The 13,902-nt window shown below is 40.1% G+C and overlaps 1 protein-coding gene across 2 annotated transcripts in view; it reads right to left on the reverse strand.

The window, feature by feature from the left end:
- ZNF462 (zinc finger protein 462) overlaps positions 1-13,902 on the reverse strand; it is a 151,105-nt gene that overhangs the window by 70,082 nt on the left and 67,121 nt on the right. For both annotated transcript variants that reach the window (XM_023202278.2, XM_023202283.2), the window contains exons 4-7: positions 13,299-13,463; positions 11,449-11,552; positions 8,362-8,480; positions 4,683-4,874 (exon numbers count right to left, since the gene is read on the reverse strand). In XM_023202278.2, the coding sequence (XP_023058046.1) occupies positions 4,683-4,874; positions 8,362-8,480; positions 11,449-11,552; positions 13,299-13,463 (580 nt within the window). The remainder of the gene's footprint in view (positions 1-4,682; positions 4,875-8,361; positions 8,481-11,448; positions 11,553-13,298; positions 13,464-13,902) is intronic.

The raw sequence follows: 13,902 nt of genomic DNA on the forward strand, positions 1-13,902 counted from the left end.
CAGAACTGAAAACTGTGATGCCTCCAAGATATCATGGGTCCATGAAAAGAATAAGTATTTAGTAAGTACTTACCTAACTGTCCATATTGGAAAAATAGGGGACAGAAAAAATAGCATATCTGCAAGTACTAATAGAGCACCAGGAAGATGAGGGATACAAGAGTATAATAAGGGTACGTTTGGGACCAGTGAAAATCAATCCTTAAAGGAAGTGAAAGTCATGGACTAGTACAGAAAAGCAGACAGGAAAGAAATCCATCTAACCTCCCAGCAGAGCTTACTGAAAGTGAGTAGAAGTACAAAGGAAGACATCAAATGTTTAGGATAGTAAGTAGAGAGATGGCAGGAATGTCAGTATTTGCTAGTGAAGCACTGTGCAATGATGAAAGCATGACTAAATGGTGAACTTTGGATGCAATGCTGAAGACTTTCATATGAGAGGTAATAAGTACGTGTGGTTCCTCGATGAGAAATGTCTTGATAAAAATAGTGTTTGTCAAGTATTATTCTAGAGCTTAGAGGAGAAAAACCAATTGAGATTTATTAAAAAATCTGTACAAAAGGAAATTGCAAAGCTTCTTGCAACATTTTTCTATTAATTCTAATATCACAGACTTCTCTTTTGGGTGGACTATATCAAGTTCTATATTATAAATGGAGGGGTATCACAACCAAGTGTTCTTTGTGTTTTCTCTGGGTTGCTATCTAAGGCACCGGCAAAACAAACAAACAAATAAACAAACAATGTTACCATCATTCACCTTATTCACTTTGTACCTGGTCTGATTTTTGTTTTTGTCCTAAATGCATCATAGTAGCTATTTTCTAAAGCAGGCAATTCCATAGCATAACTGCATAAATAGAAGAAACAAAATAACTTATTAGTCCCCGGGAGAAACTAGAGGGAGGAAAAACATGGAATGTCATCACTGGCTTGACTTAACATATAGTTGAATTTTAAGTTACATATCCATTGGCCATCTCCTGTATAGCTTCTCAGACCTAAAACAAATCTCATAGCTAAACTACACTGTCCTAGTTTCTTGGTTATTTTACAGCTGTGCGTGTATGTGTATTTTTCTGTACTGAAAGCAGAGACTTGGAAACAGCCGGGTAAAAGCCACTCCTGTGTTGTACATGGCAGGAGAAGGAACACAGCAAACACAAACACAGCAGAGCATTTCCCTTTGTTGACAACCTTATTGTTTCCCCTTAATGCATTGTTTAGAATAGCAATTATGTGTCATTGCCCATTATCTTATAGACAAAACCAATACCATAGAGCCGTTGCTTTTCTTCCCAACAACTGATCATCATGAATATATAGAGGATTCATGTGCTGGTGAAACATGTCAAGACTGACAGCTCAGAGCCTAAGAGCACGGTTGAAGCACAGAAGAGGTGGGTGGCCAGGCAGCTGGAGTGAAATCTCCCCTCTACCTTCTCATTTTTGCTTTCTTCGCTTTTCTCCCTCCTCTGGGTTGGGAGGGAGAGCAGCTTAGAAAGAACATCCCTTTTCAGGCTGTTTCCCTCTGCCAGAGAAGACTGGCTCCCTCTCAAGACGGCAAGCATTTGACCACTGCAAATAGCAGCAACATGTCAACTTGTTTTATTCACATCTTTCACTAGGGAATCAGAAAGCCAAAGACACACTGGTGATTTCCCTGATTTTATGGATCTTGACTCCCCCCAGGCCTGCAACACATTTTTGGTTGGTGTGTTCACATTGTCCTGGCATCTGCAGTGTGGGAAACCTGAACTGAGAGCCAATAGCCCCACAGCTTCTCTCTATTAAAATGTGCAATTGGATTTCACATGTGTGTTTCAAACACCATTCAAGGCATAATTTACAGGCTACTATCTAGTCCCACAGCTGTTTTTCCATCCTGTAGACTTAGCTGTTTCTAGGAATCCACCATCCGGTTCCTTAGCAAAGTCTTCCTACTTTGGGCCTGCTTAGCCATTCTTGGCTATGCAAAACTGTACAAAATCTATAATAAGGATTCAAGAAAATACTTACTGAATGAACAACTATTAACTACTCTTTCCACAGAATTATTCATTCATGTGAATAGCCTTCTTTTTGTTTACCTCATCTAATCAGCTTTTATGTCATCAAATTAAACTAATCACTGCTGATCCATTGATATAGGTCATTTATATACATTAAAAACAGTACAGGCCCAATGACTTCTGTGTAGGTCTCACTAAATAGTTATCACACAGAGCTTCCAGTTACTATGTTCTTTCATAAGAAGAAAACTGAGAATCACTTTTATATATTGCCAATTATTTCCCTGTGCCTAAACAAAAACAGACTATCCATGTTATAGAGAGAGCTACTCAATATCACTTTGTTGTATTTCTGTGACAACCACCCCTCCCCACAGTCCATTCTCCAAGAATCTGAAATCACTCCCCAGACAGGTTAGGCCTGAGGCTTAGGGTTATGGTTAGTTCAAATGTAAGTGATAATAATATCATCTAAACAATTGATTCTAAGTTGTCAGAGGGCCAGAAAAATCCTATACTCATTTCTGATTCTTCCGTGCATAGCAAAGTCCTCGGGAGAGAGTACAGGCTCAAGAATTTAACTGAACTCAACTCTTCTTAGTCTATGCAGAGGATAATAATACACGCAGTGGGGTGGGTTTAAAGGATTCCTTTGACCTCTGACTGAGAACCACCTTTCAAGGAAGAAAGGCAAAGGAAAAAGAAGGAATGACATTGAGAAAAACATCCCAGCAAAAGCCTTTGCTAGCAATGGCACTGAGATGAATCTGTTCCATTCAAACGGCCCCACAAATGTAGCTTCCATGTCAGATGAAAACAATTACTTAAAAATCACATTAATAAAGATCTTACAATGTGGGTCAAGTTAGATTTTGCCCTTCTGGTTGCATTATACCAATCTTTCCTGGTGAATAGAATATTTCAGGTGAAAAGGGGACATTTTCTTTACCCTTCCACAGGTACTCTCACCCAGTCCTAGATGTGTGACTCTAAATTTTCCCAGAAGAAAAAAAAAAACACCACAGGCTTCCTTCCACATTTTAAACTACTACACAGTAGCTAAGGAGATTGTGTGGTCACGTCATTACAAGTCGTAGTCATCATAACAGGCCTTCTTTGTTAAACAGAAGTCCTTTAAGGCAGGGATACCAGTAAGGAGCTATAGTGTTGAACACTATAAATGATTTGCAAAGGAAAGACCACCAAGCTTCAAAAATTTTTTAAAAAGCAGCTTTTCATCTTAGGACTTACCATTTCATTTCCTCCTACAGGTGTCTGCTCACAGGCCTCATGAATAAAGATTACTCATTTACTCTTTTGATAATCTGAGAATTAGACCATGTTGACAAGTTGGGCTGTCAGATCGTCAGGTTATCTGAAGAGTCTCTTGGTTTAAACACATACGTTAAAAATCACCAAAATTCGTACTTGTTATAAATGGTCCCAAAGGCCAGAATTGCAACCAAAGGATTAAAAGTACAGAAATAAAACAGTCATTTATTAAATACCTACTGTGTGTCAGAGGCTGGATTAGGTATTTTACAGGTGTGTACCTTTTCTCATTAATCTCTGAAGATAATCGGTTGAGGTAGATACCACTATCCCCGATTTTACATATGGGAACAAGAAGCTAAGATTGCCCAGGGAAACGTGACCACTATTGAGAGAAGTGAGATTTCAAATCCAGGCTTTTGTTCGGCTTTCTTTCCAGTCCACTAAGCCCCTCCCAAGAATGTAACAGTAGACCTTGGCAGACAGTTGCTCCTTGACCTGGGAAGTACTCAAGCTGATGGTAGCTAACTGGCTCCCGCCGAAGGGACTCAAGAATTAGAAGGGGTTGGAAGAGAGCAGGTCTACCTCGAAGAATCTGCAGACTTCCTCTACTTCTTTTCCAAGTAGCTGATTCTGCAATCATTTGAGGTGAGATGAGAAATCAAAACAGGTCTGCTTCCTGGTCTTATAAAAACAATAAACTATCCCTTTGCTTACTATGCCACATCTGCAGGCCCCAAGGTCTGGACTCTCTTTCTCTACCCTACAGCTTTGGTCACACTGCTATCAAGGAGACCCTCTCCCTGGCTTCCTGTATTTCTTCTGAAACTCCAAAACTAAATAGTAACACACTCCTCCCAACTCATGCCTCCTTAGCATCCTTTAGCTGTAAGAAATCCCTATGTCACCCCTAAGGTATCACATGGCTCAATGAGACATACTTCCCCACTCATTTACCCTTTGCATTCCTACTCTGAATTTTGTGTCATTAATGTACATACCTGTCACCCCAAACACTTCACAGCGCATCTTTTTTAGAACAAGACAGGATATAAACAAAAGCAAACAAATTGGCCTGGTACTCCATTCACTTTCTTGCTTGAAATCACAGTGGAACGATTCAAAACTAATCCATCCCACTTGACTGTCTCTTGCTACCAGCAACACTCCCATGAGTGCTGACTTTCATTTTCATCGTGGCGTCACACAGACGCTCAACAAGTTCATTTCCCCTTCCCACTCCAACTTCTACACCATTTCAACCTTTTCACATTTCTTCCTTCACTTGAACCATCATGTTTTCACATAAGATTTTCCTCTAAAAAGAATGACTGGCAATGAATCCCAGCCCACCTCAACCCTGAGTGGTTAATTCTAGCTTGGAAGCCCATTTTTACCGTTGGAGTCTTCCACTTCTTCAGCTGGGGTAGCTTTCTGGGAGGAGTGGTGGGAGTGTGAGGAGAGGAGACTGACGATCCGTGGCCTGGGAAGGGTCAGGGCTTTTCCGTGGACCTTGAGAGAGTGTTCCTTCAGCTGGCTGATTGTCATGGTGGAGAATGAGCACCAAGAACACTTGTAGGCATGCTCACCTGGAAGAGGATGGTGACAAGAAATAGAACAGGAAAAAGAGGGGAGAAGGGTATAAGGCCGGGGTGGAAACAAGATAACTCAGTTAACTCATGCTAGAGAAGTGCTTCTCAAGCTTCATGTTCTATGAACGAACCTCACAGACCAACAACCTGCCACAACCACAGTGCTCCTTTGGAGTGGAAACTCTCCCATGAGCTCCAGAATCTAGTGAACTGGTCCTTTTTCATTCTGGGCTTTACTTACAGGAATGAAGCTATGAATTGATTCCCCAATAGGAAGTAAAGCCCAACTGCCTATGATACCTCCTTTAGAAAAATTTCCAATCCCTTCTCCCCCCTCTCTACACTAGAAATGACCATGTCAGGTTTCATTCAAGGTTGCCTTTTTGTCAGTCACAGAAAATAGTATGCTTAATTATTATTCCAATGATCTATTAGTGGCTTTTTAATCACAAAGTCATTCAGTGCAAGCTCTGCTGTGCTATATTCTATTCTGTACTTCCTTGCTAACTATACACGTTCTCATCCCACATATATACATTTTTGGACCAGTTCACAAACCTCAGCACGGAACTCCATTTCCCTATCTAGTCAATAGCACAGAAATGGGCAAAAATAAGTCATTTCTCTAAGGAAGGGAGCTGTATATGTAAACATGGGGGTTTAGGGGGTACAGTGTGTGTGTATGTGTGTGTGTGTTTATCTCCAATATTCTTCAATAAAGAGTGCCTCTCAGTAAAAATAAGCACTATTTTTTAAATTAATTTTATGCCACTGAAATAGAACACAGATCACCATGACCAAATTAAGTTAGAATGGGATTTACCTTTGCCATATGTTACCTTTTAAATTAATTACATTTTAAGAACTAAGAGTGTGAAGTGGGTATGCTTAAATTGTTGGATATATATACACTGGTAAGATCAATTCAGAAAGCCATTTCGCTTTTAAGAACAATAGACAAAGAAATGCTCATGTTTCCAACCCAGTAATTCCATTTCAAAGAGTAATAAGAAGATATCCTTTAATAAATATAAAGTTTTACTTAGAAATATGCATCATTTATGCTTGAAAAAAGTATGAAATAACCTAAATTTACAACCATAAGGAAACAAGTAAATCTTGGCATATCCTATTGATGATTTATTTTATTCAATTAAAATAAATTCTTGGAGTTTATAATAACATAAAAAATAAAAGTAAATACAAAGGCTAAATATATATATTCAATGCCATTAGAATTACAACTGTTAAAAATAAAATAGAGAAAATGACTGAAAGGAAATATATGAAATGTTAACAACAGTGGTGTTTAGATAACAAGATTATGAATGACTGTATTTCTTCTTTCATTTCCAAATTTTCTCTAATGAACATGTATTTTTAAAATGAATTTTTAAGGTGACATTTAAAAGTCAGAGAAGAAAGAAGAGAAAACAGAATCATAAAGTTTTGTGGACCAGTGAAAATGAACAGAGCTGTGGTCTAAGGATTAAAAGTAAGAAAAACAGGTATTGGAAGATCATTCTTTGCCCCTGCTCTTCCGAGATTATGACTTTCCTGCCACCATGAAAATTATTAAATGGGTTCACATGTGGAGTGAGTACAGCATCCAAGTTCTGTAATTAAGCCTTCCTCTCACCACTGATGACCCTCAGAGCTTGCATTTCCAAAAAAGTCTTGAAGAAATCCACAGAAAAACTTGAATTGCTCAACATCACGAAGCACAAAGAAGGACAGAAGTTCAAAAAAGTCAGAGGACCCAACCAGGAACACCAGTCAGTTGTATCTCTTTAGGAGTTAGATCACAATGCTGAGTATGATGTTTACTAATATACGTATATGACAATATGTAGAATACTACTGCCCTCTTTATTCTATTTTTTCATTTTTTTTTAAATGCAAGCTTGGTTGTGTGAACCTTACTGGTGGCTGTGAGTTGCACGACCTGAGAGAGAATTCAAATCCAGATATTTGGGTTAGCACACATAACCTTTTCTTCTTTAAAATCAAATAATCCATCTAGAACAGACAAGATGAGTCAAGAGTCTTTTAGAAAATGTACTGGCGTTTTCGAAGCCAAGCCCCACTCAGTCGCTCAAAGCAATGTCATGGAGGCCAAGGTTCCAAGGTATGTCAAGAACTGAATTACATTGCTCCCAATCTCTCTTACTGGATGCACTCTTCTTGCCAGCCAGTGAGCACAGGGAGCCAGTTTGCTGGGTCAGCTCCAAGAGCAGACACTTCAGCTTAATATGCTGGCATCAGTGTGCAGACTCTGATGCTCTCTTCAAGTCTTTCCCACAGGCCGAATCATCTCTTCCCAGCTCTCGCTGGTAAAAGTGCTTTTGACGAAGCTAAGGCCTATGGGCAAAACTCACCAGGATAGTGTCCCACCTGGATAATTTACAATATACACAAGTTAGAAAAGAGTGATTTGAACCCTGAAGCCATTCACTTCATGGACTTTAGTAGAAATTTCCCAGAGACAGAAAAATACAAAAAGATAGAGAAAAGCCCCTATAGCTAACTTCCCTGTCCCATTCCTGACTCCTAGTGGAGTTTGGGGCAGCTGGGAGCCCTGGGCAATTTTATTGCATTAAGTCAGTTCAACAAAATCTAACACTCAGAAGATAGTGAAGAGACATGGTCCTGTTTACACAGAGTATGAGGAGCTGGCAAAAGTGAAGGACTTAGGTTCTGAGCGGTTCTTACAACACTGTTCAGAGTGTGACCAAGGGTTATACAAGGCACAAGGGATGTGGCACAATGCCTCCCCTTTAGGACTATTGTAGGACTAAAGAAGATGATGCATATAACATGCCTAGTGCAGAGCCTGGTGGGTAAGGGATGTTCATGACACATCAGATGTCAACAACAGTGGTCTTCAGATAAGATTATAGATGACTGACTGTGTTTCTTCTTTCATTTCCAATTTTTTTCTAATGAATAATGAGATGGAACAACAATATGATAGAGACCAGTACATCTCCTGGACACTCACCACCCGAAGTCATTTTCTATCTTATGTACGGAAACGTATCTAAGGGTATCGCTTGAAAAATCTCACACACCTTGAGTTCCCTTTGCCCTTTCTAACTTCCTTAAGTTGTTAACTTTATTTCAGCTGGAAAGTCTTTTTAGTACATATAACGATCCTTGGCAATAGCATTAGAAAGTATAGGCAATTTAGAAATTTCTGTAAAAATCACCAACAGTCTAATTCTAACTTGCTGGTAGCACGAACAAACTAACTATAACATGGGTGACATAGGCTTTGTATTATTTTGGATTTAGGTGATTTTGTTTAACTTTTACTTTTTTCTTTATTTTTTCTTTACTAGGTGAAAATAAAACTGAAAATACATCCATCCCAAGAATAATATTCTCAAGTGTAAGGCAGGACAGTATTTCACTCAATAAAGACCATCAGGTTTCAAACTCAGAGAGTGCTAAAGAACTTGTGCATCATCAGTGCACAACTCACCAGCATGAGCTTTGAGTATATGTGTTTTCAGCCGGCTGTTATAGGAGGACTTGAAGGAGCAGAGTTTGCATCGGAATGGTTTATGGTGTCCGTGGTGCGTTTGCATATGGCGATCCAAACTTGATGTAGAAGGGAAACGAAAAGAAAAATGACAAAATTAAAAATTGCATAGAGGATTTGCTCATTGCCTTTTTTCCAGGAATCCTACTTCTAGGTCGTTCAAAGTCTTTTTGTTTACTTTTCAATAATGGCATTTATCAATTTAATTAATTAATTTTCAAGAGTTGTACCTACTCTAAGAGGACAGGAAGCTAAAGGAAGAGATCAAGAGATTTTTTTGGATTTAGAGATATGGCAGTGGTAACAGGTCATGGTAAGAATCTTTACTGTCCCTTCTTATAGCTCTGATAATTGGAAGACTGTATCTAAAAAGAGAAGGTACAATATCGGTGAATTCAAGCTTCCTGCCAAGCCAGTGAGAGTGCCTATCAATTAGCCCTCTAACTTATTCAAATAACAGAATGGAAATTAGAGAAATTTAGCATTTGAAAAGAGCTGACTTTCTTTTTGAATTCTAATTCTACTTTCATTGTGAACACTAGAGTGAGGAAGGGAGGTTTCGAAGTGGCTGACCTTCTTGCAATGGGCTGTCTTGTTTCCAGGGTCTATATTAATTTGGAGGTAAAGTGCATGCATGTTTAAAGGAGTCACGTGGTCAAAAGGCTGCACATCCTTTCTGATACACACAGCCATGTTTGCTGTAAGTCTTCCAGAAGCAACTTACAAGGGAGTTACTTAATTACAACGAACCCCTAGTACTTCATAATAATTATTAGCCTAAAAAAATAATAAATCTACCAAACAAGGTGTGGGAAGAAGTTCTAATTTGTATCAGTACTCCAGAGAACTAAATTCCATTCTAAATGCCTCATGTGGGAACGGTACTGCTACCATTTCAACATATAATGCTCTCCTGAGCTCCAAAGCAACATTTTCAATTGCCCCTGGACAGCTCCCTCTGGGTGTCCTTTAGTTATCTTTAACTCAACCTGTTCTAAACAAACCCATCAGAGAGTTGTCTACAAAACAAATTCTCTTCTTCATTTCCTTGTTTCTATAAATGGCACTAACCTTTCTCCCAGTTGAGTAAACTGAAAACCTAGGTGCCATCTGTATTTTACTTTGTCCCTCATCTCACGCATTAAGTCAGTTTTTCCAAGTCAGGCAAATCCATTCCTTCAATCATTCCCTAACTTCTTGAACTAGCTACTTAGCTACTATTATTGCTTCTTAATTCCTTGTCCCCAGCCCCCATGTTTTTTCTTTTTCTTTTTTTTTCATCTCAAGAGCACACACTATGGAGTCAGACTACCTGGGATAAAATCTCAGCCATTACTTACAGGTTGAGTGACCTTGGGCAAATTACTTAATTTTTCTAGGCTTTACTTTTCTTATTCATAAGATGATAATAATGGGGCCATACCTTAACGGAGTGTTTGAGAATGAAATTAAGTAATACTTAAAGGCACTTAGTACAGTGCCTGGTATACAGTGAGACGCAATAAATGTTACCAATTATAATTATTTTACTAATTTGACTCTTCCTTTTACCAGTAATTTAAATTATGAAATACTATTTCCTGGCATCTAAAACTCCAAATATGGTCTCCTTTAAAGTATTTAGACCTTATCTTTCACTATTCCTTTACATGTAACTTAAGGATTAGTCAAACTGAACCCCCAGCTAGGGCCCCAGTCAGCTTCATGGTCTCCTCCCGCAGCTTTTCCTCTACATCCTATGTCCTTTCCAAACTACTCAAGTCCTATATTTCTACTTTAAGACTTGACCCAAATGCTCCTTACTCCATAAAACCTTCCTGACTCTTCCAAAGTTGACATAACATTTCCCTTCTTTGACACATTATAGTATTTTACTGGTATTTTCAAAGACGTGCTTTATTTTACTGAGTCAGTGGGGTTTTTATTTTTTTTAATTTCATAAACCAACCCTTGACCCTAAATTCCCTTGGGCCACAGACCACGGCCTGTGTCTTTATATTTCTCCAAAGTACACTACCTAGGACAGGATATATTCATCTATTCACAATTATTTACTGAAGTTCCACTGCGTGTCAGACAAAGTGATAGATGCTGTTCAATAAATACTTCATGAATTGAAGAGAACCCTACAAGTTTTATGCCAATGTATGGATCTGATGACAAAGATTAGATATTAGGCTCCACATAATAATAAAGTGTTTACAACCCATCCTAACCTCTGTGAAACCACCACCTCCTTCTGCTGTTCAACAACCACTAACTGGTCCTTTATCTTTTGTAAGAAGCAAACAGTCCATCATTTATTTCATTAAAAAATTTGTTTTAAAAAGCATGTCAGTCTTAGTCACCTTTATCCAAGACTATCCAAATGCATTATTGAATATTTATCTCTCTTTTATATGGCTGAAAGAGAAAAGCAACAAAAAGTTGTTCTTAAAACCACCCCTCTTTCCATGGCCCCAAAAAGCCTTACACACTTGTTCCAAATTTACACTTTCAAAGCTGTGATGAGTAATGGGAAGCTCCCTCTCCTCAATCTCCCTGTATGTCAAGCAACTCTTTGGCATCCATGAACTTCTTTACCTTTCAAGGTCTTTTGAAAAATTGCAAGCAATGTTTCTTTGGTCACACGGGTTAACAGTCCTAATTTTACCTCTTTAGCAAATCAGTTTTCCAAATGGACTTTACTTCCTCAAATAATGACTAGATTTTGACTGAATGTTTGACAGATGAATCAGGAGACTCATCTACTCTCCACAGCTGCATTTTTCCTTTGGGTAAATCATAGCGATTCCTCCAATTCTCATTTTTAAAATGCCTGCATTTGCCAAATCGAATACCATCCGATCAATCTCCTGTTCTCAGCCCCATTTTACAGAAAAAGTGACTGAGGCTCCAGGTAACAGAGCAGGAGGTGTGAACCACGAGTGGGGCCTTCTTACTCATCCAAGCTTCTGCTTTAGCTTAGTGCCTTCCACTATGACATCTTCCCCCAGTAACCACTAGTGACCCCCCAATAGCACTTACTTGTGCCTGAAAGCAGAAACAAAGGAGCAATACTGGCAGCTGTACTTGTCCTCGCGGGTAAACATGGCCAGGGCCAGGTGGCTCCTCTCATGAGAACGCAGCCCCTGCATGGACATCAGGACTCTGTCACATTGACTGCAATGGTATCCCCCCGGCCGGGTTTCATCCTCCAACATTCCATCAAGCAAGCAGTGTTCACCATCCACCCGGCCCACCAGGGCGCCACTGGCGTCTTTGGCTGCTTCCAATCCATCCAGGAACAAGTGGGCAGGGTCATCCGCCTCCTGCTAAGAGAACCACACACACACACATGCCCCACCAACAAAATAAATATCCAACATCATTGCCCCCAGCTTTCTTTTTCTCCCTTCATTCTCCCAAACTCAATAGCACTTCTTGTCAGAGCTTCCTCCCCTGCCTCTCCAGCTACCTTTAGAGGGAGAGCAAGCCCAACTGCCATTCCTCATGCAGTGAAGTTTGATTTTAGAACAACATACCCGGACACAGGTTGCTACTGTTTGCGAAATGTGAACAAGGGCTTCTCCCGCTCTGAAGACACTTCACTCACTTCTTCCCCTTAAAAGAAAATTCCAACTGCAATCCCATCTAAGCTGACAGAAAGTTGGGCTAGGGTTGTGGCTCACAGAAAAGAGAGGAAGAAAGGAAGAGAACGAAAAGCAAAGTAGCATGGTCACTGAGGAGCGTTGGGCCATTATCTGGAAAGGAAGCAAAGCAAAAGATCCTGCTGCTGCCCCCTACCCTGTAGATGGTGACTTCACCCTATGACTGGAGACTGCTGCATAATCAACTCAAAAAATTAAGGAGCAGCCTAGTTTTAAGTCACCTGTTTTTCGAGATAGTTCCTGGGGTTACTGATTACACAGGAAAAGCCCTCTGTCTCTCTCACGTGATCCCAGGAAACGAGCCCGGGACACACCGCAGTGGTGTATGAAAGAAGCTGACTGCTGATATCCCTGGGTTGCCACTGTTCTGCCAAAAGACAGAAAGCTTCAGTCTTCAATGAAGAAAAGTAGAGACTTTATCTTCATGTTAAATTGGCAAAATAGGATGTAAGCTCAAGAAGGGCAGATGACAAAAATATATTTGCATGTACCCATAGAGAGAGGGCAGAACCCTGAAATGACTTCTGTTTTAATAAATAATAGGGCTGAGCAATATCCTGGAGATGGGGATGGTGGCTTGGTTACTGACCTGGTGGCTGCTATTAGGATTATGATGTTCAAAACAGGTGGCCTAATAAAAGTCAGAGGGAAAAGGGAAGACATTTGTCAGCATGATATGGGAGAGGGGATGGAGGAGACAAACCAAGGCTTTCAGGGTCAGTTGTTACTTGAATGCTTTTAGTTTTAATGTCTTTTGCAGTCCCCAGAGGATCCAGGATAAGAAGACAAAGAGATTCTCCTAGGCTTTCTGCATCCTCAGCCAGATGAGAACAGTAAGAAGAAAGAGGAGCAGAAGACGATGGGAACAGAACCCACTTGATTCCTCTCAAGAGCTCGGGCAACTTGGAAGAACGAAGAGCTAACGGCACTAAACGCAGAAGAGAAGGACGACCTGAAGCCTCCTAGACCGAGAATCCTGGACCTTCTGTTGCCACCAAACTATCCACGTGGAAGGAAACCAGATCGAAACTCGACCTTTCCCTGAACAGAAAGATGAGGAAGGTCCAACCTGCAAAGAAATCAAAACAAGCCAAACCAATCCAAGCATAATTCAGAAATGCCCACATTCTGAGATGCTCTTTCCTGAGCTGCTTTAGGCAATGGGGTTAGTAAGTAACTCGAATCGCTCACACACAAGAATGCTCATCCAGACCTTCCAGTTCTCACCTTCACGGCAGCTGACACAGCTGGGACACTGCCATACTGGACGTGCTTTCGGAGGTGATTGCAGATGGCTCGGAGCGTTGGGTGCACTTCCACACAGAATTTACATTTGTAGCCCACCACTTTCCTCTCCTTGATCTTTGGCACCTCTTCTAAGTGACCAAAAGGCTGGTAAAATACAGTGGTAGCCATCAGTACTCCGAGCCCTCCCTCAATTGTCGGAATTTATTCTTGCAGTTTATTAACATATTCTATTTTAAAGCCGATTATCAGGTTAAAAACCAAGGGAGATATAGGCGAGTATTTTTATATAACAAATTTGTCAGCATCATGGCACGCTGCCTACTACGCAAAGTTTTTGAAACCCAAATACGTTACGGCTTGTGAGTAGAGAAGATTTCTGTGCAGAAGCTCATTGTCACTGCCACTAAGTTATCTGGTTTTCAAACCAGTTTCAACTAGGCAGGTGAAACGTTGCATAGTTGCGCCATTAATGAACTTCTTGATAAAATAAAGTCTACTCCTGGAGACGTTAGGTTCGTGTAGCAAACACTGAAGACCAAGACATGGCTGAGAAGTGCTAATGGTACCAAGAGACAGCCCACAC

The sequence above is a fragment of the Piliocolobus tephrosceles genome, chromosome 14, assembly GCF_002776525.5.
Source record: "Piliocolobus tephrosceles isolate RC106 chromosome 14, ASM277652v3, whole genome shotgun sequence".
NCBI lineage: Eukaryota > Metazoa > Chordata > Mammalia > Primates > Cercopithecidae > Piliocolobus > Piliocolobus tephrosceles.